Genomic DNA, 23,334 nt, shown 5'->3' with positions numbered 1-23,334 from the left:
AATATTTTTAATGACAGGAAAAAAGGAACCCTCCCAACTGCTTTTCATGTGTTTGGTTACCCTGTGACATGTGCCTGTTCACCCCAAAGAATCAGGTACAGTGAGAGGGCAGGACTTCTGACAACTGAATAAGCTCTTGAAGACTCAGTCTGAGCACACAAAAGATACAAAATGCTCTGGTTCAGTACTACAGATACTGTTTTGGCCTGTTCAGGATTTAGTCTTTCACATTTAGTCTAGAAGTAATTAAGTAATTAAGTACAGTAGTCCTGCAGAACAAATGTCATGCTCTGATGTCATTTAAAATACCACAATGGGAGGTACTTAGACACCATCTGTCCCCTTTACAGCCATACTGTAAGTACAGGGACATCTCAGAGTTCATCTACTGGATGAACTTCTGTCCTGAGGCAAGTTTCTGCTGTACATGTGAACACCCCAGCACCTGAGCACATTCTTGCTAAAAGAATGTTCAAGCAGTTCCCATCCTTCAATGCCTAGAGCAGGGCTTTAGCCCCCAGACTCAGCAGAATCCACACAACTGCAGTTACCTTCCCAGAAAGGAGTACTGGTACCCTGTACCTCCTGATGATGGCACACAAGATTGCCCTGTCTCCCATACATTTTGTGGCAGGGACTTGCAGTCTCACACAGATTAGAGAGGAAGATGAGCAACAGCTACAGTTTGGATCTGAGGATATACCTGCAGTCTGGTGACTCCCTTTTCCCACCAAGTCTTCAGATGACAGCAAATGTGGCTGCAAATTTGGTGGCAACTTCTTCACAAAATTCTGTTGCGAGTCTTGGGAATGGGCTCCTTTGTGACCACTGGCAGGCTGACCTCCTCTCTAGAAGGTGAGAATGATATTGGGGTTTTCCTCAGAGGGTTTTCCTAAGTAAACCCTACAAGTAGGATATGCCTGACCTACTTGGTCCTACTCCCACTCAGAAAACTCCTGTAGGTGCTAAGCCCCTCTCATCAAATCCCACAGAAGAAGCATAGCTTAAAAGATGGACTCTGATTACTAGCATGGAAATATTTCACCAAGATTAAAACTTCCCATTCTGTGTGGAACAAGGAATTCAAAAAGCAAGCACCTACTTGCAGGTTAAGTAACTTTCAATTATTTGAAGCTGTCAGACACACACACACACTGCTCCTAAGCTGAGTTTCTCTTAAATCCCTGCAATCTGGACAGCAAACTGTAACTGCTCTGAACTCCAAAGAGGCAGCACCCTCACACCTCTTGCTAGGAAAAATCTGGCTAGGAAGACAAACAGGAAAAAGACATGAAATACAGAACCCCACATGTGGATTGCTTCAGACTAGAGGTAAACAGTTCTTGGGCATTCAGAGGCAGTTCACTTGGTCAGCTTTAAAGATAACATCTAGAACAAGTGAAAACCAGCTCAACCAGGGCAGTTCAGAAGAACCACAAGAAAACACAGCAGCAAGCAATGGGCCTGCTGGCAGCAGCCCAGCACACACACTAACTGTTCCTTCAGCAATGCACTCACCTCTTCTGAGCCAGCTTTCATGTGGGACATGAAAGATGCAGGAGACCACAGCTCTGGCCCCTGCCCAGCTCTGTGCTTGTCCTGTGTCCACAGGGGAAGAGAAGCACAAGTGAGCGAGGGATGGGGATGAGCAGCACCGTCCATCTGAGACAGACATTTACAGGTACTTTCTTCCGTGTGAGGCGTCAGCATGAAGTTCCCAGTCTGTGCAGGACATTTATTCACAGATTTTTGCTGAAAGGGCACCTCTGACCTGTACAGGAAGAAGGATAAGGTCACTATACACTGCAACTTGTTGGCCTTGTCCTTTGGGTCAGTGCAAAAAAGGGGAGACTCCTGTCATTCCCTTGCATACAACTCTCCAGTTAGCTGCTCTACGATGCCCACTGTAAGTCAACCTCTTTACTTCTAAAATTAGATTTTCTACCTAATAAAAGGAGGTCCCAGCAGTTCCTTGCTTTCTAGAGATTCCAGAGGGAAGTCAGGCTTCCGTGGTGCTAACCTGGCTCGTTGAATGGCATTTCTGAAAAGAAAAACAAAACCAAGAATGCTCCAGACTTATGATTATTGTAAACTGGCATGAGCTGGCATTGCAGCTAAGGAAACAGTCCTGTTTCATCATTCATCCCTGCTCTGCAACATTCTCCTTGCATGCAATCCTGATTCTTGAAGATTAAACGTCAACTTGTATTAATGTGAGAATCTAGTTCACCATGTGAATGGTGGTGCCAACACAAAGAATAGTGGAAGTGATAGAAGTGATACAACTGAACAGGGTAGAAACTCTTCTTTTGGCAGCATATACTTGCTTACAGCAATATGAAGTTACAATCTTATTTCCCTGTAGAGTTCCTGTCCTGCATTGAGAAGATTCATAGACAATTCTTCCTTGCAACTGTCCCACGATCAATAGGAATTTTTTAAGGAATAGCTTCCACAGAGAAAAGAAAGGGGCAAGAAGAAACTTCAACTTCTATACACCAAGATCTTGATATTCATCATTTCATCAGGTGACTTCAGTGCAAAAAACAAGAGCTCCAGTGACAGTAGGTCACTTGGTAAGATAAGCTCTCCCAATGTCTGAAGTCCCATCAAAGGTATTTTTCAGTGTTTCTCTATATAACTGTTCCTATGACAAACGGCCAATGCTCCACAAATTCAGTTCTGCCTAAAAAACCACAAAGTGGAAGGTCCATAGCTGAGCTGGTTCTACCTGGCAGTGGCAAGTACAGTCACAAATACATTCCCTATGTGTGGGTTGATGTTTGCATTACACAGCAGCTCTTGTATAACTCTGTACCACCAGCCACATGATACAGAGCCAGCACTAAGGAGAATGCATGGAACTAAGTCATCAATGAGAAAACTTGGAAACACAAAAATGAGACATGTGTAGATGGATTACACATATGCAAAGTTACTTATATGCCAGAGAAACAGGGGAGGGACTGGAAATATACACTCACAGGCCACGGAGCACTGAGTCTCCCTCAGCAGGGTGCAGTGGTAGATGTCTGCACTTTGAAGGCCATGGCTCTTCCTCTGATGAATGTCCTCTTGTCTCAGGACTAACATCAGGCCTTTTAAATGTCACTTGCTTCTTCAGAGATGATAAAAAAGAAAAAGGCTTATTTAATTTCTGGGAGACAGCCTCTGTTTCCACAGCATGGCACAACAATACAATGACTGGTGAAGACTGCAGGCTGCCCTGCCAACACAAAGAATAGCAGAGTATCTGATGGCTGAGAGCAGGAAGCACCAGAGAAGGAACCAAGATTTCTGATGCCCTCCAAGCCATACCAGCTCTCTAAACTAAATCAAAAGGTCCTCTGTGGTAACATTTGAGTGAGGAGAATTAACTGGGTACTTCTGCACCAAGGCAAGCTGCACATTAGCAAGTGGAACAACTGGTATCCTGAAAACCTGGAAAAGAGCTGGGAATGCTGCCCAGAAGCAGGAAGAGAGCAGTCAATCCAGGCATCCTTTTCACACACAGAGCTGGGCTGATACTCATAGGCAGAAGTGACACAAGCCCACATATGAAGGTATAAGCAGTGCTGAAGCTAAGACAAGATCAGATGTAGTCTCCAATGCTTCATTCTAGCACAGAATTTAGAGACCTGACCCACATGCAAAGGTTTCAATCAAGAGTATTGGCTATGGCAGAAATTGGCCAGTTTTAAAATAGTTTCGTTAAGAAAGGTTCCTAATGAGTCTGAAACCCTCTAGTCTCAGATGAATGAAATGCTTTGAACCAGAGACAGAAGTGCATGTAGGATCTAAACAATAGCTGGGATGTGGAACTACAAGATACATACATGCACAGACACACACACACAGAGCAGAGAGCAGAGCAGCCCAGTTCTGGATATATAACTGAGCAATCTCTCTTTCACCTCCACCTGGGGCTGAGTATGGAGCTGTCCCTGCAGCTGTTTGATGCCAGCAGTGTTTCTCAAGGCACAGGTTACACCTTCTCTCAAAGGAGTTGTGTGGTGAACTCCTGTGACTTTTTCAGTGCCATCTTTCTTCTCCTGCTGCCCCTTGGCAAACCTGAGCCAAGCATCAAATACCTACAACAGGAACAATGAGAGCTATTACACAGACAGGTTCCAGGCCAGGCACTCCCCCTGCAGACAGCAACATTCTCCCTTCCACTGGATAGGAATAAGCAGAGCTGCAGCAACAGCAGGACACTGCCACAACAACAAAGGGACAGAGATTTAAGTCAGCTGAGGCCAGATGGGGGAAAATGTGCATATTTTTTAATCAGCTAAGAAATTTCAGGGGGTCTTCCAGCATCCCAAAGTAACATACAGAACCCCAAAGAGGAAAGGAAACAGACATTCAGTGTGCACTCTGCTGACTGCAGCCAAATCTGCACATGATCTGCACATCATCAAACTCACTTGCCTGCCCCTGCCCTGCACAGCCCCTTACCTTTCTCTGCACTGAAAGGGACCAGTGCCACAATGCTTGCACTGTCCTCTGCTTTTCCCATTGCTGCTGCAACAGCTGTTAGGGAAAGAAAATGCACAGCAACCAGGTTAGGAGTTCACATACTCAACACCAGGAATACCAGCCAAAGCACCAAGCAAGGAGGAAGTGATGGTAGAGACAGAGCAGAAAAACCCTCAGTTCACCCAGTCTATGGCAAGGTGTCTCTTGTGCTAGCTGAACCAAAAAATCCTGAAAATGTTTAAATAAACTTTTCTTGGCCTTTGTGTAAACAGAACATGAAGGAGAAGAGAAAATGACTAGTAAGGAGCTAGGTGTCTACCCAGGGGAAAATTCCTTACCCGAGTTTTCCAGCAAGAGAAGGAAGCAGAGCAAAGTCTATGAGTCATTAGTTCATCTCCCCTCCTCTGCAGCAGCTGAAAGGCAACCAAAATAGTGAGTCACTTGCAGACAAACCCCATTTATCTAGCCACATGCTATAAGAACAGCTAGTAAACAGCCTTTATCACCCTGCTTTGCTCTGTTGAGGCCACCCTCAATACCCAAGTGCCCTACAGAATAATCCCATGTGCAGACATCTATGAGCCCAGCAGGGATTTCATTCGCAGTAAGCTCAGGTTGTCTTGTTAAGTCTGTTACTTCTATCAGTTTCTTCAGGCAAGACACAGCCATGCTCCGTCCTCCTCAGTACAAAAGGAGTACACTGGCTGCTCCTTCTCAGCCCAGACTGCCATTCCCTTCACCAGGGAGCACAGTGTGTTCCTCCATACGCATAACTTCCCACAGGCTGGGGAGGTTGCTGATCCTTCTCACCTTTTTCCCAAGGCACTGCTGATGATAATTTTTCCATTTCACCAGGTACTTCTGGAGCACGTGCTGCTGGTGGTGCTGCACTGCCCTGTGGTGCTGAGCCCTCAGCATCAGAGAATCCCTCATTAACTCCTTCCAGTGCAGAAACAGGCTCTGTAAACGCACTGTTAGGGTAAGATAAATTAATTCATGTACCAAAAGGAGACTATTAATCTCAGAGTGTCAAGTGATCAGCTACTCTTCCCAACTGTTTCAGCAATATTCAACTTGGACAACACTCAGCACTGACAGTATTCAGTATTGGAAGAACTGTGAAAAACTTCATGTAACACACAGGGAGCTGTGACTTGCAAGTCTTCCTTGCTGCCACTGACATTCTTTACAACCTTTAGGAAAGCCCTCTGTGTTTCAGAGTCCTCGTGTCAAGAATGTACCACGGTACCATGAAAATGCTTGCAGAATTTGAGGGTCTTTCAGTAAGAATTACTAGAGAAAGACTGAAGCAGTAATTGATAAGACCACCCGTATTGCCCTCAAAACAGATGTCTGAGGTTCTCAAAATTAGTAATGGAAAATTCCTTTGAGGAAGGAAGTGTTACCATCCGTTATATAGCACAAAGGACAAACAGAGAAACAAAAGTAACACAAGCAGCATTCAGCAGATCGCTGGAGTCCCAATTCACTCTCCATTCTGAGGGGACATCCTTCATAACAACAGATCATCCAGTCACTTCATCTGTACAGATGACACAACACACTGCCCTTGGCTCATTCACAGACAATGAGGACTTTTGAGAGTTCAACATCTACATCAGCTCACCTAAATCCAACTGTTTTCTGGCCTCCACCACAGCTGTCACCTTCAGGTGGCGGTGACACGCTCGTAGCCAGGCAGTGTCTCTCCACTGCAGCAGCACCTAAGGATACAATGCAAACAGGAGATGGGACACAGACTGGCACTGCAATGGAAGGGGACACAGCGTGCTCCCCACATCACTGGTAGCATAACCATTTCCACCTCATTCTTCACACAAGGCTCATCAGACAGAATTTCCTACAAATTAAAGGCAGAAGTATTTCAGAGAGTCCCCATGGCCTTTTTCAAGGCGCTCTTCGCTTTCATCCATCCCCTCCCTGCCCCACTCACCAATTCTACTATGCTATATCATGCTACTGGTTTCTCCTTCCTTCTAAGGAATGAGAGGAAGGAAGAAAAAAAGCCATGAGCTCACAAAGACAAGATTCAGAGACACCTGTAAAAACAAGATGAGACTCCCACTTTGCAGATCTCTCCTAGCAGTGGCTCTCAGATTTAAGTTTTTGGTCCTTCTAATTGTATTATCTGACCCCTGCCTGAACCAGCAGCTGTACTGAGATCTTGACACCTGCTGTACAGAACCTACCTTTGACAGGATTGCCCTCCTGTAGTGCTCATCTGCCCGAGTAGTTGCCTCAGATTCATGTATAAGAGCAAGAGCATTTTCTCTCCACGTACACACCACCTGTCTGAAGGCAAAAATACACACAAAAGTTAAAAACAAATCCATTAAGAATGATTCTTACTTGTTCACTTGGTACTTTCCTACTCACAAGGGAACCAAAACCAGCTATAAACTCAGTCATGCAAATCAACTTCTGCCCCTTCAGGTCTCTGCTGAAGAGAAGGCAGTGCAAAACAGAACACAGTCTGAAATCCAGCAGCTTCAGCTGAGCCAGCCAGGCTCTGCAAGTGACTCAAGCTGTACAGCATTAAAATAAGGTAACTAAATAACTACAACCAATGCAATGTGCTAGTATCTTTAATCACTCTCCTCACTGTAATGCAAGACAGGCTCTGCATCTTCCAGGCTGCTTTAATACTATAACAGATGTAGTTAATAGCATAAAGATGCAGTTTGCTGTCTGATGACTCTTGCAGGACTAAACAGGGATTTAAAAAATATTCAAGCAAAACAGATAGCAAACAGGAAGAGGTTGATTTCTTTTAACTAGATGAACTTCCTGCAAAGAAAAAGCAATGCATGGCAGAGTCAACTCCCAGCACTGAACATTCAAAAAGTTACAAAGGTGGCAGTGAAAGGAAGTACTGAATTTGACTGCAGTGCAGTCACTTCTCTGATGCTGCCCAGGAGGAGGCTCACCGCAGCAGCAGTCGAGTGTGCTGTTTCTCCTTCTCAGCTACTTGATACAGAATGCACTGCACGTTTTGTTGGTAAATCTGGAAAAAAATAGTATTGAGAGGTAAATTTACCTCAACTGTTAACACCCGTGAGGAAACATCTAGAAATTCTAACTAGCACCTAACTAACTCTTACTAATTCATAAGTATTGAATTATGGCAATAATTCAATACTGGCAGTAAAGTACAGGGGAAAAAATACAGCCACTAAAACCAAATGCTGTTTTGCTGTAGCAAGCAGTCACTACACAATAGTTAATGCTAGCTGTGATATACCATTCACCAGTGCTACAGGATTACCTTGGTTCTTCTGCTCCAAAAAGCAGCACCAGAGCTCATAGAGCCCTACATACAAGAGCCTCCATTCTACCTTGCACATCTGGTGTGTATGTGCCTCCAGTGAAGCAGCGTGGGAGCTCTTCAGCTCTCACTGAAACACTACAGCACATACAGACAAGTGTCTCAAAAAGGCTGGCTGCTCCATCCTACCTTCCAAGCTGCCAAGGTCTTGCCCAACAACACATGTCCATAGTGCAGGTCTGCTTGCACCAGCTTCCTCCATTTCTCACGCTGATGTCTCACATACTAGAAGGAGGAAATGAAAAAAAAACAAAAGATACGTACACATGAAGGAGGGAAAACAAGTAATGGCAGAGAGAGGAGGGAAAAAGACCATTTCCATTCTCTGGAGAATCAATCCTTCACTTTGCTGTAACAGCTTTTCACTCAAACTGGTGCTGCACTCTCCTATGTCCCCAAAAGGCCTATCTGAGGTCCCTTTTTTTCCTGCCCTTTGTAGGAATCCTCTTGAAGACTGACGTAAACCACTCAAGTTAGCAGGTCTGCACCAACAGAATAGCTTCAACTATAAAATTTCTCATAGATTTTCAAGACATGCTGCAAGGCACATCTGGTACCTCAAATCATGGTAAGGAAAAGAGGCCCACCATGAAAGTATTCTGTGTTTGTGACAACCTGTCATACAAATACAGGTCATACACAAAGTCCTGGCTGCAAACTTCTAACTCTTGAGAAGAACACACCCAGTACTGACTAGGGACAGTCAGTACTGTCTACTAACTCCAACTGCATTCCCAGGTGCACCTAAACCATATTCCTATTCTCACCATATCTACACACATAAACAAAAAGAATTCTCTCTTCTCCCTACACAGTTCCTGTTCCACCCACATCAAATTGGTTTTATCCATATGAAAAGGGAGGAGAGCTTAGGAATGACTAGTGTTTAAAATAAACAATTTAACTTCTAGCCATATGGGTACAAGCAATTAAAACACAACAGGAAGACTTCACGCTCCTTCCCATCTGCTAACTCTCTTACCTCTCTCCACTTGTTCCAAGTCTGCTGCAGACACTTTGAACAGTGAAATCTTAATGCTTCTGTCTCCTTGCGCCTCCTATAAGAAAAATAATTATTTGTCCTACAATGCAATCCATGTTACTGGACACCTCTAGCACAGACTTGAATCCACATTTGTTATTTTCAGTAATTCACTTACTGAAGACAACTCAGTAGACTCCAAAGCACAAAAAAGGAGTGAGCACCATTGTGAATTAAATGCTGTCCAAAGGAGGCTGCCACAGCACCAATCCAAATCATTCTCTGTTTCAAAATAAATCTTACTCTGTTTCTCTTTCCTGAGTCTTTTGTTTCCAGAGACAGAAGGCCTTTAGCAGCAGCTGGTTACTGTAGTGATCTCCTGCATGAACCAAGCCCTCCTGCTCCTCCAAACGTGCAGCTGTTCTTCTCCGCCAGCAGCACCACGAGCAGCGCAAGAGCCGCCTTTCAAAATGGAGGACAGCCTGAGATGGAGGGAGGGAGGCAATGAATGCACAGCACAGGCAGCTACAAACAACAAGAAGCATCTCCTTAAAGATGACATGCATGGAACTGTCCAATGTTTGTTTTTCTGAGGTTGAAGAGCAATGGACACACCACCAAAGCCCCTTTGTGGTGAGGCTACGTAACGTGCTCTGCAGGTACCTGTGTGCATGTGGGTGGAGGAGCTGTTACCAAAAAACAGCAAGCCAAAGAGAGGAAAAACACAAGCTGATAAATAGCATGTGAAGGACTCCTAAGAACTGATAAGTTCCAGAAACTAGTCCTGTTGAATGTACAAGAACTGATAATCTCCCTTCACCAAGGGTGAGCCATATCTGCACAGACACCCACACGTGCTACTGGCAACTTGGAGTTCTGTAAGAGACCACATAAAGGCCATGGTGTCTGCTACATGTAAAGACTCCAGGACTATATACATATATACACACACACCCTTAAAAAATGAAGGGCCCTGTAAAGAACTTTATGGACACCTACCTAGAAGCAGCTAATTTCTCAGTACAATCCTGCAATTCTTAAATGACTGGGGTTGGCCATTTAGTAATATTATTATTATTTCAACAAAGTAACTATGAGATTGTGTGAGAGAGAGAGCACACACACATTTACATGTGAGAGAATAACTGAATGAGCTATGTGAATGGCAATTCTCTAATAACTTGTTTCTATTATTAACAAGCTGCTTAACTTAAAAAAGGTCATCAGTAAATACTGGTTGTAATCCCTTTCCCCTAACTTGATTCCCTCACCAGGGAAAAGGAATTTACAACAACCAAGTCCATCTCATGCTAACTCATATTCAGACAGTGACTATGAAATCATCCCCTCTATTTCCTAAGCAAGATACAAGAGTTACATTTACCCTCTTCTCTCCCATTCGATATTCTTGCAGCTTGCAGGCCTTCAGCAGCCATGTGTCAAATACCTGTCTCATCAACACCCTCCTGGCAAGCAAAAAGGGAGAAAGTCAGCACACAGGAGACAATTCCTCCAGAAAACATACTGGTCTTTTGAATGTCATCTGACTAAATGAATCTCAGAGCTAGGTTTAACCAATCTCCCTCTTACATCCAGAGAGAAGCACGAGATATAATTTGTTCACTACTCACAGAAAATGTCAGAGCAGTTGCCATAAAGTTATGCCCCCAAAGGTACTACCATGCTTAAGAAGAGAACCAAAGGCCCAGAGATTCCACATTTGTACAAGTCTGTATTAATATTTCACTGCATACCTGTAACGGGCATGAGCCACTGCTGTTAAGGCCTGCTGCTGTTCTTCCTCCTTGTCTTCCAAACGGGACTTCCAACGGTTCCAGTACTTCTGCAGCACCTGAAATAAAATAAGAAAGACACAAAACCCCCCTAAGATATTCCAGTGAGGAGAAGAATGCAAATAAATAAATTGTTGAAGTCCTAACAAACTGCATATTGCAATGGTTGTCTTCTGCACTGCTTCATATACCAAACTTTTTAACCTCCTACAAGTTTTTCTGGTAAAAGAAAAAATCCACCATAAACACAGGGGAATGAAAAACTAAACATACATAAGAGTGGCAGTTAACTCACACAGATTTTCTGTGGCTATTAGTATTTAAAGCTACTGCTGTAATAAAAAAGTACTTTGTAGGTGACAGTGGAAGTCAACAGACAGCTCAAGACCAACTGACAGAAAGTCCAACTCACTGTAACTCGATGCTGACAGGATGACAGATTTGTTCTCATTCTCTGAAGACGAGTGTCCAGGACATTCTGCCGAAGACCCTTAAGGCCAAGTTCCTGTAACCACAAGAAATAAACACAACTTTCATTTGTAATCCAAATCAGGTAATTTAGAATTGATGTGCAACCCTAGAATCCCTTGAGTGGAGGCAGAACATGGTAAATAGCATTATGAGAGCATCCTGCTTCAAATCACTAATCATCCTGCTTTTATGATCACTAATGTTTTCACGATCCAAACCAGTTTATTGGTATTCTTTTAATGACCCATACTGATCCAACCTTGAAAATAGCTCAGTTCCAAAAAGCTGGAGGCTTGCTTGTGCCCACCTTTCAGATAGCCTTCAGGGATTTATTTTTTCTTTTAAAAAAATCCTAAAAACTTAAACAAAACCCCAAAACATCAACTACTTGCGCCTGCAACAAGCTATCTTTGGTCTCCTGTGAAAACCACCATGCACACATTACTGCAGAGAAATAAAAATAATTCTTGTAGCAAACAGTGTAAGAAAAAGAAAAAATCAAGGGGAAAAGTCAGTCTCATGGTGGAGTACCAGGGAGCAGGTAACCCATCACTCTCAATCTACTAATGGATGAATAGCTGTTCTGGAGATCAGCACAGTTTCCCTATTTGGATTCAGTTGGCAGATTCCAGAACAGTTGAAATTTAGAAACATGGTGTATATCCCACTTAAGACCCGCTCACCACTGTCAGTGTTACACTGCACACTCAGGGACACTCCACAGCCCCTCCCACCCAGCACATGACTGCTCTTACCAACAGGTGACACTTGTAGTGCTTTTCAGCCAGCTCACACTGCTGAGCCTCTTCCACACACAGCACATCTGTCACTGAGTTAAAGTATGTTTTACACAGAACAACCTTCTCCCACAGAGGGGCACTACATCTCCATCTAAATTGGCTTCAATGTTTGCATGTCCAGCACTGCTATCTGCAGAAGTTTTGACTACAGTTAAACTTTTAGATTTTGCTGACTTATTACAACATATTTCTGATTCACTCTTAAGTAACAACCATAAATTATGTTCTGCAGGCTCTAATACACTCTTATACAGCTGCTAATATACTGTAATTACAACAGTTTAATTGTTAGTATGGCATTACATACACCTAATGACAACATGTTTGTTGTCACTCGTGCTACTGTACAACGTTCCTGCTTATTAACTGGATCTTCCCCCTTCGGGAATGCTTCTAACATGGCTTTGCTAGGGACTAAACACAGCCTGGATACAATGCTTCCAGTGTGCAAAGACTCTCCATAAGGCAATCCTTGCTGCTCGTTTTTCCAGGTCCCTTCCATGAGCATGCATTCTTCTCCTGCACTCCCATGACAGCTGCCAATCAGAGAAGCACCTCCGGAGCACCCTGCTTTGGTGAAACTCTTGGGCCAGCTCTGGAAGACAAAGACAAATCACTCATGGCTTGTTCTGTCCTAGGTTCATTTGTATCAGATGAGATCCTGGCATCTGAGCCACTGGCTCACAAGTGACATGAGCTCTAACACTGAGAAATGGTTACAAGAATTCACATTAACGCTCAGCTACAGATCATATTCTTCCTTTTGATCACAAAGGCAGTTTTAAAGCAGTAACCTACTGTGCTGGCTTAAGAGAGGGAAGTTAGGACAATGCATTACTTGTGCAACATACTCAAACTTGCTTGCATTTCAGCATACTAGTTCCTACACATCCAAGCTGGATTCTTTTCCACTGCCACAATCAAAAAGCAATTCATATAAATATCTGTCACAATCAAAAAGTAATTCATACAAATATCATTTAAATTCCAGGGAAGAAACAAAGGAACTGGTGTAATAATCTTGACCATCCTATAGGAGTTGTGATTTGACCGATTATCAAGAAAGTTCACAGACTGACTGATCCAAGTCTTGAATACATTCTTCTCACAGATATCTCAGTCAAAATCCAAGAGACAATACACAAGTTTTCATGAAGGGAATTGTAGAGCATTTTGTTTTAAATCCTGTGGAAAGCAGGTGACCTTCCTGGCAGTCCAGCATATGAACTAAACCAGCCAAGTCTGTCACAGTGTACAGCCCAAGCTGCATCTCAGGACCTGGGTGGGCAGAGACATTGCAGTGCCTCCTAGAACAGAAAAAGCCATCACCGTGCCCTCAGCAAAGGGGCTGAGCCCTGTTCTGTCCCAGCTCACCATTTTCACTCACCATTCTGGCATTTCTTTACTCTGTGGAGGTTCAGGTATCCCAGCCATGCTCCCATGCATCTCCTCAATTCCCAGTGCTGATGGTGAGTTACTGCCCTGGTGTACTTCTGCTTTTCATTCTGGGTGTGTGAATACAGCTCTTGCCACTGCAACCAAGCCTGAAGGAACAATTAAGGGCAGTAACAAGTAATGGGAAAAAACAGACAAGATTAGGGAAGTAGAACAAAGAGAAAGAGAGGAAGAACACACACACAATAAGAAATTCCATGTAAGTTCTAAAGGTGAAAGCCATGAGCCATGAGGTTCCCCCCCAAAAAAGGGGAAAAAACCCAACAAAACCCAAACAAACACCAAAGCAATGTCAGCATAGAAAGCGTCAAAGATTTTTTTCACTCTTTTAAATACGTTCACACTTTTTCCCATTGAAAAGACCAATATAATACTTTTCTTTTGCCAACAGGCTTTCTTTCAGATTATTTTCATATGAAAGGGAATCACATCATGAGATACTATAAGACTTCCCAAGTCACAAGTTTCTTTCCTTAGCAGAATACTGCCCTACAATACTATTCTTCAGTACTGTTGCATGTTACAGTGCAGGCCAAATTTCCACACTGCATTTTACAGTGCATTTGCCATGCTGCATCTTACAGTGCAGGTCAAATTAAATACCATGCCTTCTTTTAATGAAATGGACAAAAAGCCACAGTTCCAGTGAAAGAAAAAAAGAAATCCATGCTGTTTTCACTTCAGCTGAGATCAACCATTTGAACAATACTCTCAGTCATCTGATTTAGTTTTAAGTAGTCCTGCAAGAAGAAGGAAGTTGGACTTGATGCACCTTGAACTCTGACAGGTTTGGTGCCGTAACCACCTCCCTGGGGAGTCTGTTCCAGGGACTGACCACCCTCTCAGGAAGAGCCTTTTCCTAATGTCCAGTGTGAACTTGCCCTGACACAGCTTCATTGCATTTCCCCATGTCCTGATATGATATTCCATCATAAGTACTGCAATTTTCAAAGTAAATGAGTACAAGGCCTAATTTTTTTTCATCTGCAACATTTTCACATGTGTGCAAGTTAAACATTAGAAATGGCAGTAGCTGAAGCTCCTGAGACTTACTCGAAATTGCAGGCTCTGGGCCCAATGTTGCAGAGCCAAAATATTCATTTTATGTCCAGAGCATTTCTGGTAGTGCTGTCTTCTCCACACTGCCCATGAAATGCTGCCAAAACAATGTTACAGATGAGTTCAAACAGAGGTGCCATAATCTGGCGCAAGAGATCACTTTCATCTGACTGGAAAAAGGTATGAACAACAATCCTTTCAACGAACTACCAAATGGGTTGGGTTGAAGGGACCTTAAAGATCATCTTGTTCCAATTCCCTGCCATGGGCAGAGGCACTTTCCATTTCCCACACTGCTCCAAGTCCAAACTGACCATCCAAACTTGACCTTGAACACTTCCAGAGATGGGGCATTAACATCATCTGTGGGTAATCTCCAGATTTCAGTGCCTCACCACCCTCAGAGTAAAGAATTTCTTCCTACTATTCAATCCAAATCTACCCTCTTTCAACTTAAAGCCATTCCCCTTTGTCCTCTCACTGTATGCCCTTCCAAAAGTCACTCTCCAGCCTTCCTGTAGGCTCCCATTAGGCACTGGCAAGCTGCTGTATAATGTTTCTTAAAATCACAGTCTGGGTGTGCCAGAAGAACTCACACATCCCAGAAACAACAGAATTCTTAAAAGAAAAATCAAACACCGAACAAAGCCATGGTGTGACTTTTTATCTTTCAGGAAAAGATAACATAACACAGATAAAAGCCATGGCCTTATGGTCAGTGCCTCTCTGCCCATTTGTATTCCATCCTTACCACAAACAGCTTCTTGTCCTGAACGCCAGTGCCACAGACTGCATCCCATGTTTTGTCCTTTGAACATCAACATAAACCAGCCAGTGCTGCCAGGCCCTGAGCAGAGTTTGCTTCTTTGCTGTGCATAACAAAAAACGGCAGCATCTTAAGTTCCGGAATGTGGCACATCTCAAACACTCCATCACAGCTCGCCCCCGACCCGGTGTCCTCAACCTGCAGGGACACCTTGTGGAAAAGCCTGAAATGACAGCGACCCTCCCTCTGGTCGAGGGTGTCACAGTGAGAAGTCTCAGAATCGCTGACAGCACGGTCCATGGCACTCGTTCAGAGCAGCGTGAATTATCGGACAATGGCCCATAACCGCTTTGTCTTCAGCGCTTACAGGGAAATAACTGTAGAACAAGAGTCAGCATAACGACTGTACTGGGTAAGAATTAGAGGATTCTCTTTGGTTTGTTTAAAAATAAAAAAGTGTATCAGGTTCATCAGTTGCTTTTCAAGAGTTATTCTCTCCTACAAGCAGAGAAATGAACCAGAAACAAGTCAACTTTATTTAGCAGGCTGGTCATGCAGCTAAAAACAGAAGTGGTGTCACAAATTCCAGTTTACCACTTAGTGCAGCACACTGCATATTCTCCCCACAGCAGGTTGGCTTGTCAGAACTGACACTACTAAAGCAACGTTACTAGAAAAAACTCACATTGATTCTATGTCACTTCACATGCACACATAAAAGAACCCCAAGCTTTTCTTTTTTAGGACTTCCTCGTGAATCAAGCATTAACCTACCTTGAAACAAGTCACCTTTTTCTGTTTTTGACCAAGTAACACACAGCTTCTGCTGTAAATACTCTGGCCTCACTCAGTAATAAAGAAGTCTGGGTAGCCTGTCAGTTTGTGTCCAAAGGTGCCAGTCTCTGGGACATTCTGAGGCTACGTTCATGTGCAAAGAGAGCAGTTAACTTATTCTTCAAATAACAAAACCTCAGTATCATCTCTAAACAAGGGTTAATCTCCCTTCACCAAACATATTCCCTGAACCCAGGAAAGTTGCTACTAGTACAGACAGATCCAAGTCAAATCTCTTGCAGAGCAAAGAACCTACACAATAAGACAAAGGGCACTCACAATAAGACAAAGGGCACTTCAAAAGTTTGGGCTTCTTTCAGTTGCAAGACACCAGCTGGAAGGAACAGTCAACAGATATAAAATAAGTGCTGTTAAAAGCACAGGGAATTACTATCTAATGTCTATAGCAACAGTTGACAGAGAATTCCAGTAAAACATTTGATCAAAAAATATCTACTTAAAAACATATTGTGATTAAGTAAAAAAAAACAAAACAAACCAAAAACCAAGAAACGAACCAAAAATCAAGCCACCTGCTGAAAAACAACCAGTGCAATCCAGAGCAGATGGCTCTTAAGCTTATTCACTGACATCCCTAAATTACTATATAGCTACACCCCTACAACAGAACCCTCCTGCCATCTGCTCCTGCAAGCACTGCACTACCATGGGGTGGGGGAGCTCAGGGTGCAAACAGGCCCCGGGGACACAGATTCTGGTAAAAAATTCCCTGTGGATACTTCATCTCAATATGCCCCCAAATACTGCTAATTACCATCACTTCACTTACCATGAGACTCTGCAACATAATACTTGTTCCTCTTTCCTTGCTGTTGGCATACATAGGCTCTCCAAGCCTTGAATATCAAATTAAGGAGTGAATGCCTGAAAAATTTAAAGAAGTGCCATTCAGTAAAATATTAAAATAAGCAATGAAAAGATTGCTTTCGGCCTAGATGTACCATGGATGGAACTTGCTCACTGGTACTAAAAACTCCTTCAGAAAATGTCTCATACACACCCCAGGGAAGTCATTTCACTAACCTGTAATGGTTGTCTGCTTTGAGGCTGAGCTCCTTGTCTCTGCAAAGTGTCCACTGCTCCTTCCACTCTCCAGAAGTCCTTTGAAGAATCTTCTGACCATAAAAACATCTGAACAGTTGAAGGATTTGGACAGAAGAAACGTCATACAGGTTTCCAGAATGACCACAAATCAGTTTTAACGAAGATTACACCACCTCTTCTCCAGGCTTGCCTGTAGCCTAACAACACCTAATTGCATTTAAAACTTCCCTACTGTGACACTTTATTTCAAGACTCTGCGAAGTACTGCAAGAAGCAATCACTCTACTGACTGTAAATACTTCACATAAAGACAAGGAATAAAGGACAGATGTTGTTAACTTGTTAAACATAAGAGTACCAGCTGACTTGAGACCTAGTCACATCTTTTGTCCTCAGTTCTGGGTTTTACTCTAACAACCAGAACAGTAGATAACAATACATGTATTTTCCTTTCTAATTTTGTTCTTTGCTGTTTTAACACAAAATATTATATATATATATAAATAAATACAAAAGCTACTACAGATTTTATAATACTCTGATGTTTTTATCATGTAATAAGAGCAGAATTAGACCCAGAATACCTAGAGGTCTCTCAGTGAAACATATCAATCCTCTCACAAGCTGCAATTTACAGCCACCTACCCCGAGCCAAGCTGTTAAGTCATCCCAAGCACTCACGCAGAAAAGGAAAAAAAGAAAAAAGAAGTGAACTATATGTTATTTTTTTGGACTTGGTGTATTAACAGTATTGCACATGCATTAACAGGTATTACAGCTATGGAGAACTGGGGACTTTTAAATCTAGAAAGGTAATTCATTATTGCTTGTGCTCCTTGCTGGTCTTTATAAAACCTATTTCCCCTAAAAAATAAATTCATCATTGTGCTGACTTGACAGACAGCCAAAGAAGTGCCAACTCAGTAGATGGGACAAGAGGAACGGTGAGGTTCACAGGACAACTTCCATTTATCAACAAAGGCAGAAACAGAATATATTTGATACAGAAAAATGAAACTGAATGACTAAGGACCTGAAGTCTTCCCACTGGGAACTGCTTCTGTTCCCAAGGGTGTGGTCAAGCAAGAATGAACATGCAAATTAATGCAAAACAAGAAATGGATATCAAAGCATGGGGTTTCAGTAGCTCACAGAACACTGACAGCAGAAAGGAATTATCTGCCACAGGTATTTCCAAGTCAGACAGATACCAAACATACACAGATATACATTAAGAACAACAGTACAAACAGTATTATTAACTGAATTTCCTATTAAGAGCTGGACTCAGTGATCCATGTAGGTCCTTTCCAACTCAGAACAGTCTGTGAAATCTGTCTTCATAACTTTGGGAAATAACTAAATTTAAAGCAGGTATCCCAATCACATCCCATCATTTATATGCACATACTGGTTAACTTTATCAAAACACAGTTTCTATGAATTTGGTTAATAGAAGTTTAACCATGATTATTAAAAACAAACAAAAAAAAAAAAAAACAAGAGCAAGAAAAGTACCCAAAGAAAATCTTCAAGTGGTCTCAAAATACATCCAAACATTTTCTTGGCAGCCAGTACTCTCTTAGCCCAGTGATTTACCACTAAGCCATTAAAAAAAAAACAAACAAAACAAAACAAAAAACCTGAGAACAAAAAAAATTACTAAAAATACAAAACAAAAACCAAACAAACAACAAACAAAAATAACTCCACCTCTGAGTTCTGTAATTTTATCTACCTGGCTTTGGAAGGGAGAACTTGTCCAAATGTTATTTTTGCCCACTGATAGAAAAACTTCCTTGCTAGGTATCTGGAATACAAGGAAAGATTAGTTGCCTTTGAACTCCTCCTCTGCAAATTCCCAGGCAGTACTGAAAATAGGAATTTTTATTAGTTTCAGTAATAAAAGTAAGGGTCTAGTTTTCAGAGATCAATGCATTTATGAAATATTTAGACCCTGAAATTAGTACCTGTAACAGAGCAATTCATAAAGCATAAAGAGGCCCAAGCATAACTGCAAAACTTGAATTGGGATGTACTTCTTTAGGAGTGCTGGGTAGCCAAAATGCCTTCCAAGCAGCCCTCTTCTGCCCAGTGGTACTGCTGAGCAGGGTGCTGGCTGGCTGGGAGCCCTTTCTGAGGTTTCAATGTGCTAACATCACTGTTTCCTCAGGTCAGCCAGCTGAGTCCAGAATACTTCAGCCAATCTAATGTCTGGTCCTTCCTGAAGCCAGGAAATCTTCCTTCTTCCCACCTTCCCTCAGCAGCTCCACATCTCCACAAGTTTCTCCCAACACCAGCTCAGCTCACAAATGTGTTACTGTGACCCTATCACCCTTCCCCTCTCTTTTCCCAATGAATTTCAGAGTTAGCTGGCAAATGGAGGCCCCAGTTAGCACCAAAGGCTTCACAAGGTGATTAGTTACAGCACTCAGCCAGGAAGGGAGGCCTAGCTGGTTCAGTAGGTCTGAGCTGCTCAACAAATCTTTTTATCTTTTTAATCTCTACACAATTACATCCCACCTTTGTCAAGGTTCTGTTAACAAACAAAAGAAGTAAATTAAAAACACTAGAGAAGGGCAAGAAGAAATCATGACCTCTGGCAGTGCATCAAAGGATATTATTAAATAGCCATTTTTAAAATTACCTTTGAAAGTAAAAAATACATGAAATCTGAGTGTCAATCCTTGTCCTCAAGTCACCACAAAGCATCCTCAGAACTGTCTGTCATGGCCATGAACTAAAACTTCTACTGCAACCTACACTGGTACTACTAAACCCAGATATTTTCAGGTCTGATCCCCTGCTCCATTTAGTGAAAAATATGTTTTGTACTTATCACCTGCTTTGGAATTTTTTTAACATTCTTCTTTGACTCTGGGTATACCCATCTTGACCTGGCTTGTCATGATCTCTGTCCTGAAATTCATGTGGTGCAGACTGGGGAGCAACAGATTGTCCAGCTGCATGAACTTGATGCTCAGGTGGTTGCTGGATTTCATCCATCATCAGGGATTTTGAACTTAAAAAGAAAGAAGAAAAATTTTGTAAAAAACTATTACCTGCAAAGAAGTGGCATTATTGCAACAGCTTGGTCTGTAACAAAGGTATCTAATCAAACACAGAACACGACAGCTACAAAATGCTAAAACATTTTTTGTTTCTTTATCAGGTGCTTTTCAGTATCTGGAATTTTAAACTTTCCCCACCACAACCAGGAAGATACATTTCAGTGTGATCATGTCACAGACAACTCTTTTCTCCTCTAAAGTTGAAACGAGAAAATCACTGAAATACATTTGTGTGTGCACAGAGTGTCTTGACAGAGAAGCTCTGAGTGTGTTTTTCTGCCTTTCAGTCTCAAACATATCAAGGTATTCTGCCTACTGCTGATAAATTCTCTTGAGCACTAGTGAACTGAAGTGAGATTTCCATTTTAACATAAAATGCTCTTTTACAAGCTCTTTCCTAGTTTTGTTCATATTTTAACTGTGTTTCTCCTTAAAAATAAAAACAAACAGAAAATCTCTTCCTGTTTTTACATATTCATCATTACAAAACAAAATTAGACATATTTTTCTATCACACAGTTTACTTTCACGTGTAGTTCTAATCTGAAAAATAACAAGTGTGTTTTTATGAATTCTAAATATTTTTCTCAGTAATTTTCTGAAAACAAGGATAAAAAAAAAAAACCTATGCAGATAAAACTTGCTGCACCGGTTCCATTGAAGCTTCTTTCCCAAAACAAATGCTGCCACCACCCTGAAAATTTGCACATTAGAAACACAAACACATTCTTGAGTTCCAGAAGAGGAGGATAATCTGAAATCTCACTCTAATGATCTCCTGAACTGAGCTAGGGAAAACACGGCTGCAGCCAGAAGAAAATGTTGTTTTCACAAAGTGACTGGAACAATGCACATTTCAAAAGTTCAACTGAATAACCACTATTAACAACAAATCACTGGGAGGAAATACAGTATTTTTGGCTTGTTCCAGCAGGCAAGAGTTAAAAATAAAAGTTAATGGAAGAAAACAAGACCTGTATTTCGTGTGAGAAATTCTTGTTCTATAAAATATTATCTGAATGTTTTCTGAAAGAGGTTTGCCCTGTCCAGCCAACAAGAGAATTGTTCACATCAAGATGCGCAGTTAAGGAAACTCTATGCACGTTTGAAGAGGAGTTTCAGGCACTTTAAAATTGATGCAAAACAGTTTTCAGCAACAAGTTCTTGTACACACCTACTAGACCTAACTCCCTTTGAAACTATTTCATGAAAGCACCTGGAATTACGGCCAGGCATCTCCTTTTAAGTGTGAGATCCAAACTGGATTCTTCTATAAGCATTGGTTATGGTGTGACACACTAAGCCATTAAAAAAAAAACAAACAAAACAAAACAAAAAACACAAAAATTCTGAAAACAAGGATAACCAAAACAAACAAACAAAACAAAAACAAAAACAAAACAACCAGACAAAAGCAGCTTGAAAACAAAACAAAACCCCACAAGATTTTTCTGGTTTTCCTGCACTAGATTCCCTTCAGCAGGCAAGTGTACCCTGAACGCTTTTTGTGTTTATGGACAAACACTGCAGACCCACACGACGCAGATCCACAACCCCGCCGTGAGGGGCCGCGTAAGGCGCCCCCGCCCCGCTGGAGCCGCCACGGATCCCGGGACTGGCGGATACAGCACCGGCACACGAGACGAGCAGAAAGCAGCGGAGAAATCACCGCAAACGGGAGAGAAGCGGAGGCATACACCAGCACTGCCCGAGGCGGCCCCGCCATGAGGGGCGGGCGCTTCCCGCCCCGCCCAGCCCCTGAGCAGGGCGCCCCCGTGCGGCGGGGCGGGGCCGAGCGCTGTCCCGGCCCCGGTGTGACCGGGATTTACCGACCGCAGGCACGGGCCGACCCCTGCAGGAAAAGGGACTGAACGGCCGCGGCAGGGAGCTGTTGCTGCACTTGGGAACAAACTGTGTTCTGCCACTTCTGTGCCACTGGACATTTCTGCTGTGAGCATCAAGTAACAGGCACCTGTGGCAGATGTGCCTTTGGGAGCCAAAAAACCTGGTTTAGCTCACAACAGCGACGTGCACAAAGGTGACAGTGAAACACAACATAGTTCAGGCCTTCTCAAAGCCTACGGCATCTCAGAATAACCACTCAGCTCGAGGCTGGTGGCCCACCGGTTGCTATGGAGTCTCCCCGTGTATTTGTTTGGAAAGCACTTGCTGGCTTCAGGAGACTTGGCAATAGTTACAGTATTGTCTCATTAATAATGCAGCACTCTGTCACAAAAAAAGTGAGAAATGTATGTCTTGTATATTTCTCTCATTCCATAGGTAACCAGATTTAAATTCTGGTATTCAACTTCATTAGAGATCAGGGAAGAGAACACCTTATTCACCAGATCCCACACGAAATTCGTTGTTCCTACACAGACCTCGCTGCCCAGGGTGTTTGGAAACCCTGTGGCCCGGCTGGGCTCCTGTGGAGAGCTGTGGGCAAACGGAGCAGGCGATCTCGCCCAGTGAACTCCTTAAACTGATGTTGAAAACAGTGTCTGCTCCTCATAAGCAAAAACTGAAAGACTTTTGCTGTGCTCCGAATAAGCTGCTCCGCTGACCGCACCAACCTAGTCCCGCTATCCCACAGAACGCCAGACTCCAACGGGACAGGAGCCCGGTGCGGGCTGAGAACACCGGGACCCTGCGCTCACACTGCCGGGCTGGGCAGCGCGGCGGGCTCGGCCGGACCGCCGCTCTCAGCCGCGGGAGCCGGGCCGCGCACGGCGGGACGCGAAGGCGCCCCCGGGCAGCCCCCCGAGCCCGCCGTGAGCACGGCGAACGCGCGGGGCGAGGGGAGCGCCCGCCGAGCGCGCTCCCAGCCCATCTCAGCCGCGACCGCCCCGCCGCTTCCCGCCCTTCTCTGACCCCGCGCTGCCCCTGAGGCGAGACGGGGACACGGCGACAGTCCCAGCACAGGGACGAGCCGATCCCGCCGCCGCCCCGCACATGGCGCGCACCGCATCCCGCCGGCGGCCGCCTCCCCGCAGGGCTGCCCGCCCAGACTGCCTGCAGGCCCTCACCGAGCCCCGCGCCTCTCCTCATCCACCGCACCGCTCGCAGGGTGAGACGCCGGTTCCGCGGGCGGCCGGCGGCGGGGACACAGGGCGGGAGCGCAGCCCGGCCGCCGCCAGCGCTTCCCGCCGCCCATTCGCGGGCAGGCGGCAGGCGGGGGAGCCCCCGGCGCGCGCGCCCGACGCGCCTGCGCGC

At 43.7% G+C, this 23,334-nt stretch overlaps 1 protein-coding gene across 17 annotated transcripts in view; it reads right to left on the bottom strand.

Moving 5' to 3' along the window:
• Positions 1 to 23,300, bottom strand: part of SFI1 (SFI1 centrin binding protein) — a 28,330-nt gene extending 5,030 nt beyond the window's left edge. For 7 of the 17 annotated variants that reach the window (XR_005953841.1, XM_041420574.1, XM_041420575.1 and 4 more), the window contains exons 1-27: positions 23,148 to 23,300; positions 19,893 to 20,072; positions 18,789 to 18,860; positions 17,030 to 17,137; positions 16,776 to 16,870; positions 15,137 to 15,254; positions 14,380 to 14,482; positions 13,259 to 13,415; positions 12,305 to 12,466; positions 11,827 to 11,894; positions 11,013 to 11,105; positions 10,562 to 10,659; positions 10,192 to 10,273; positions 9,111 to 9,289; positions 8,808 to 8,883; positions 7,955 to 8,050; positions 7,428 to 7,504; positions 6,690 to 6,792; positions 6,107 to 6,203; positions 5,290 to 5,450; positions 4,818 to 4,892; positions 4,459 to 4,533; positions 3,915 to 4,091; positions 2,985 to 3,118; positions 1,946 to 2,041; positions 1,519 to 1,771; positions 704 to 848 (exon numbers count right to left, since the gene is read on the bottom strand). Coding sequence is in view for 16 of the 17 variants with exons in the window: in XM_041420574.1 (XP_041276508.1) it covers positions 704 to 848; positions 1,519 to 1,771; positions 1,946 to 2,041; positions 2,985 to 3,118; positions 3,915 to 4,091; positions 4,459 to 4,533; positions 4,818 to 4,892; positions 5,290 to 5,450; positions 6,107 to 6,203; positions 6,690 to 6,792; positions 7,428 to 7,504; positions 7,955 to 8,050; positions 8,808 to 8,883; positions 9,111 to 9,289; positions 10,192 to 10,273; positions 10,562 to 10,659; positions 11,013 to 11,105; positions 11,827 to 11,894; positions 12,305 to 12,466; positions 13,259 to 13,415; positions 14,380 to 14,482; positions 15,137 to 15,254; positions 16,776 to 16,870; positions 17,030 to 17,137; positions 18,789 to 18,860; positions 19,893 to 20,072; positions 23,148 to 23,275 (3,208 nt within the window). In the remaining variant the exon portion in view is untranslated. Of the gene's footprint in view, positions 1 to 703; positions 849 to 1,518; positions 1,772 to 1,945; positions 2,042 to 2,984; positions 3,119 to 3,914; positions 4,092 to 4,458; positions 4,534 to 4,817; positions 4,893 to 5,289; positions 5,451 to 6,106; positions 6,204 to 6,689; positions 6,793 to 7,427; positions 7,505 to 7,954; positions 8,051 to 8,807; positions 8,884 to 9,110; positions 9,290 to 10,191; positions 10,274 to 10,561; positions 10,660 to 11,012; positions 11,106 to 11,826; positions 11,895 to 12,304; positions 12,467 to 13,258; positions 13,416 to 14,379; positions 14,483 to 15,136; positions 15,650 to 16,775; positions 16,871 to 17,029; positions 17,138 to 18,788; positions 18,861 to 19,892; positions 20,073 to 21,614; positions 21,838 to 22,502; positions 22,610 to 23,147 lie in introns of those variants that run through there. The other 10 variants (XM_041420576.1, XM_041420577.1, XM_041420578.1 and 7 more) reach the window with 10 other exon arrangements.
• Positions 23,301 to 23,334: the final 34 nt, after the last annotated feature.

The sequence above is a fragment of the Onychostruthus taczanowskii genome, unplaced genomic scaffold (genome assembly GCF_017590055.1).
Source record: "Onychostruthus taczanowskii isolate IOZ18803 unplaced genomic scaffold, ASM1759005v1 scaffold64, whole genome shotgun sequence".
NCBI lineage: Eukaryota > Metazoa > Chordata > Aves > Passeriformes > Passeridae > Onychostruthus > Onychostruthus taczanowskii.
Note: the sequence above shows the minus strand (reverse complement) of the source record. Positions and strands in the feature narration are given on the sequence as shown.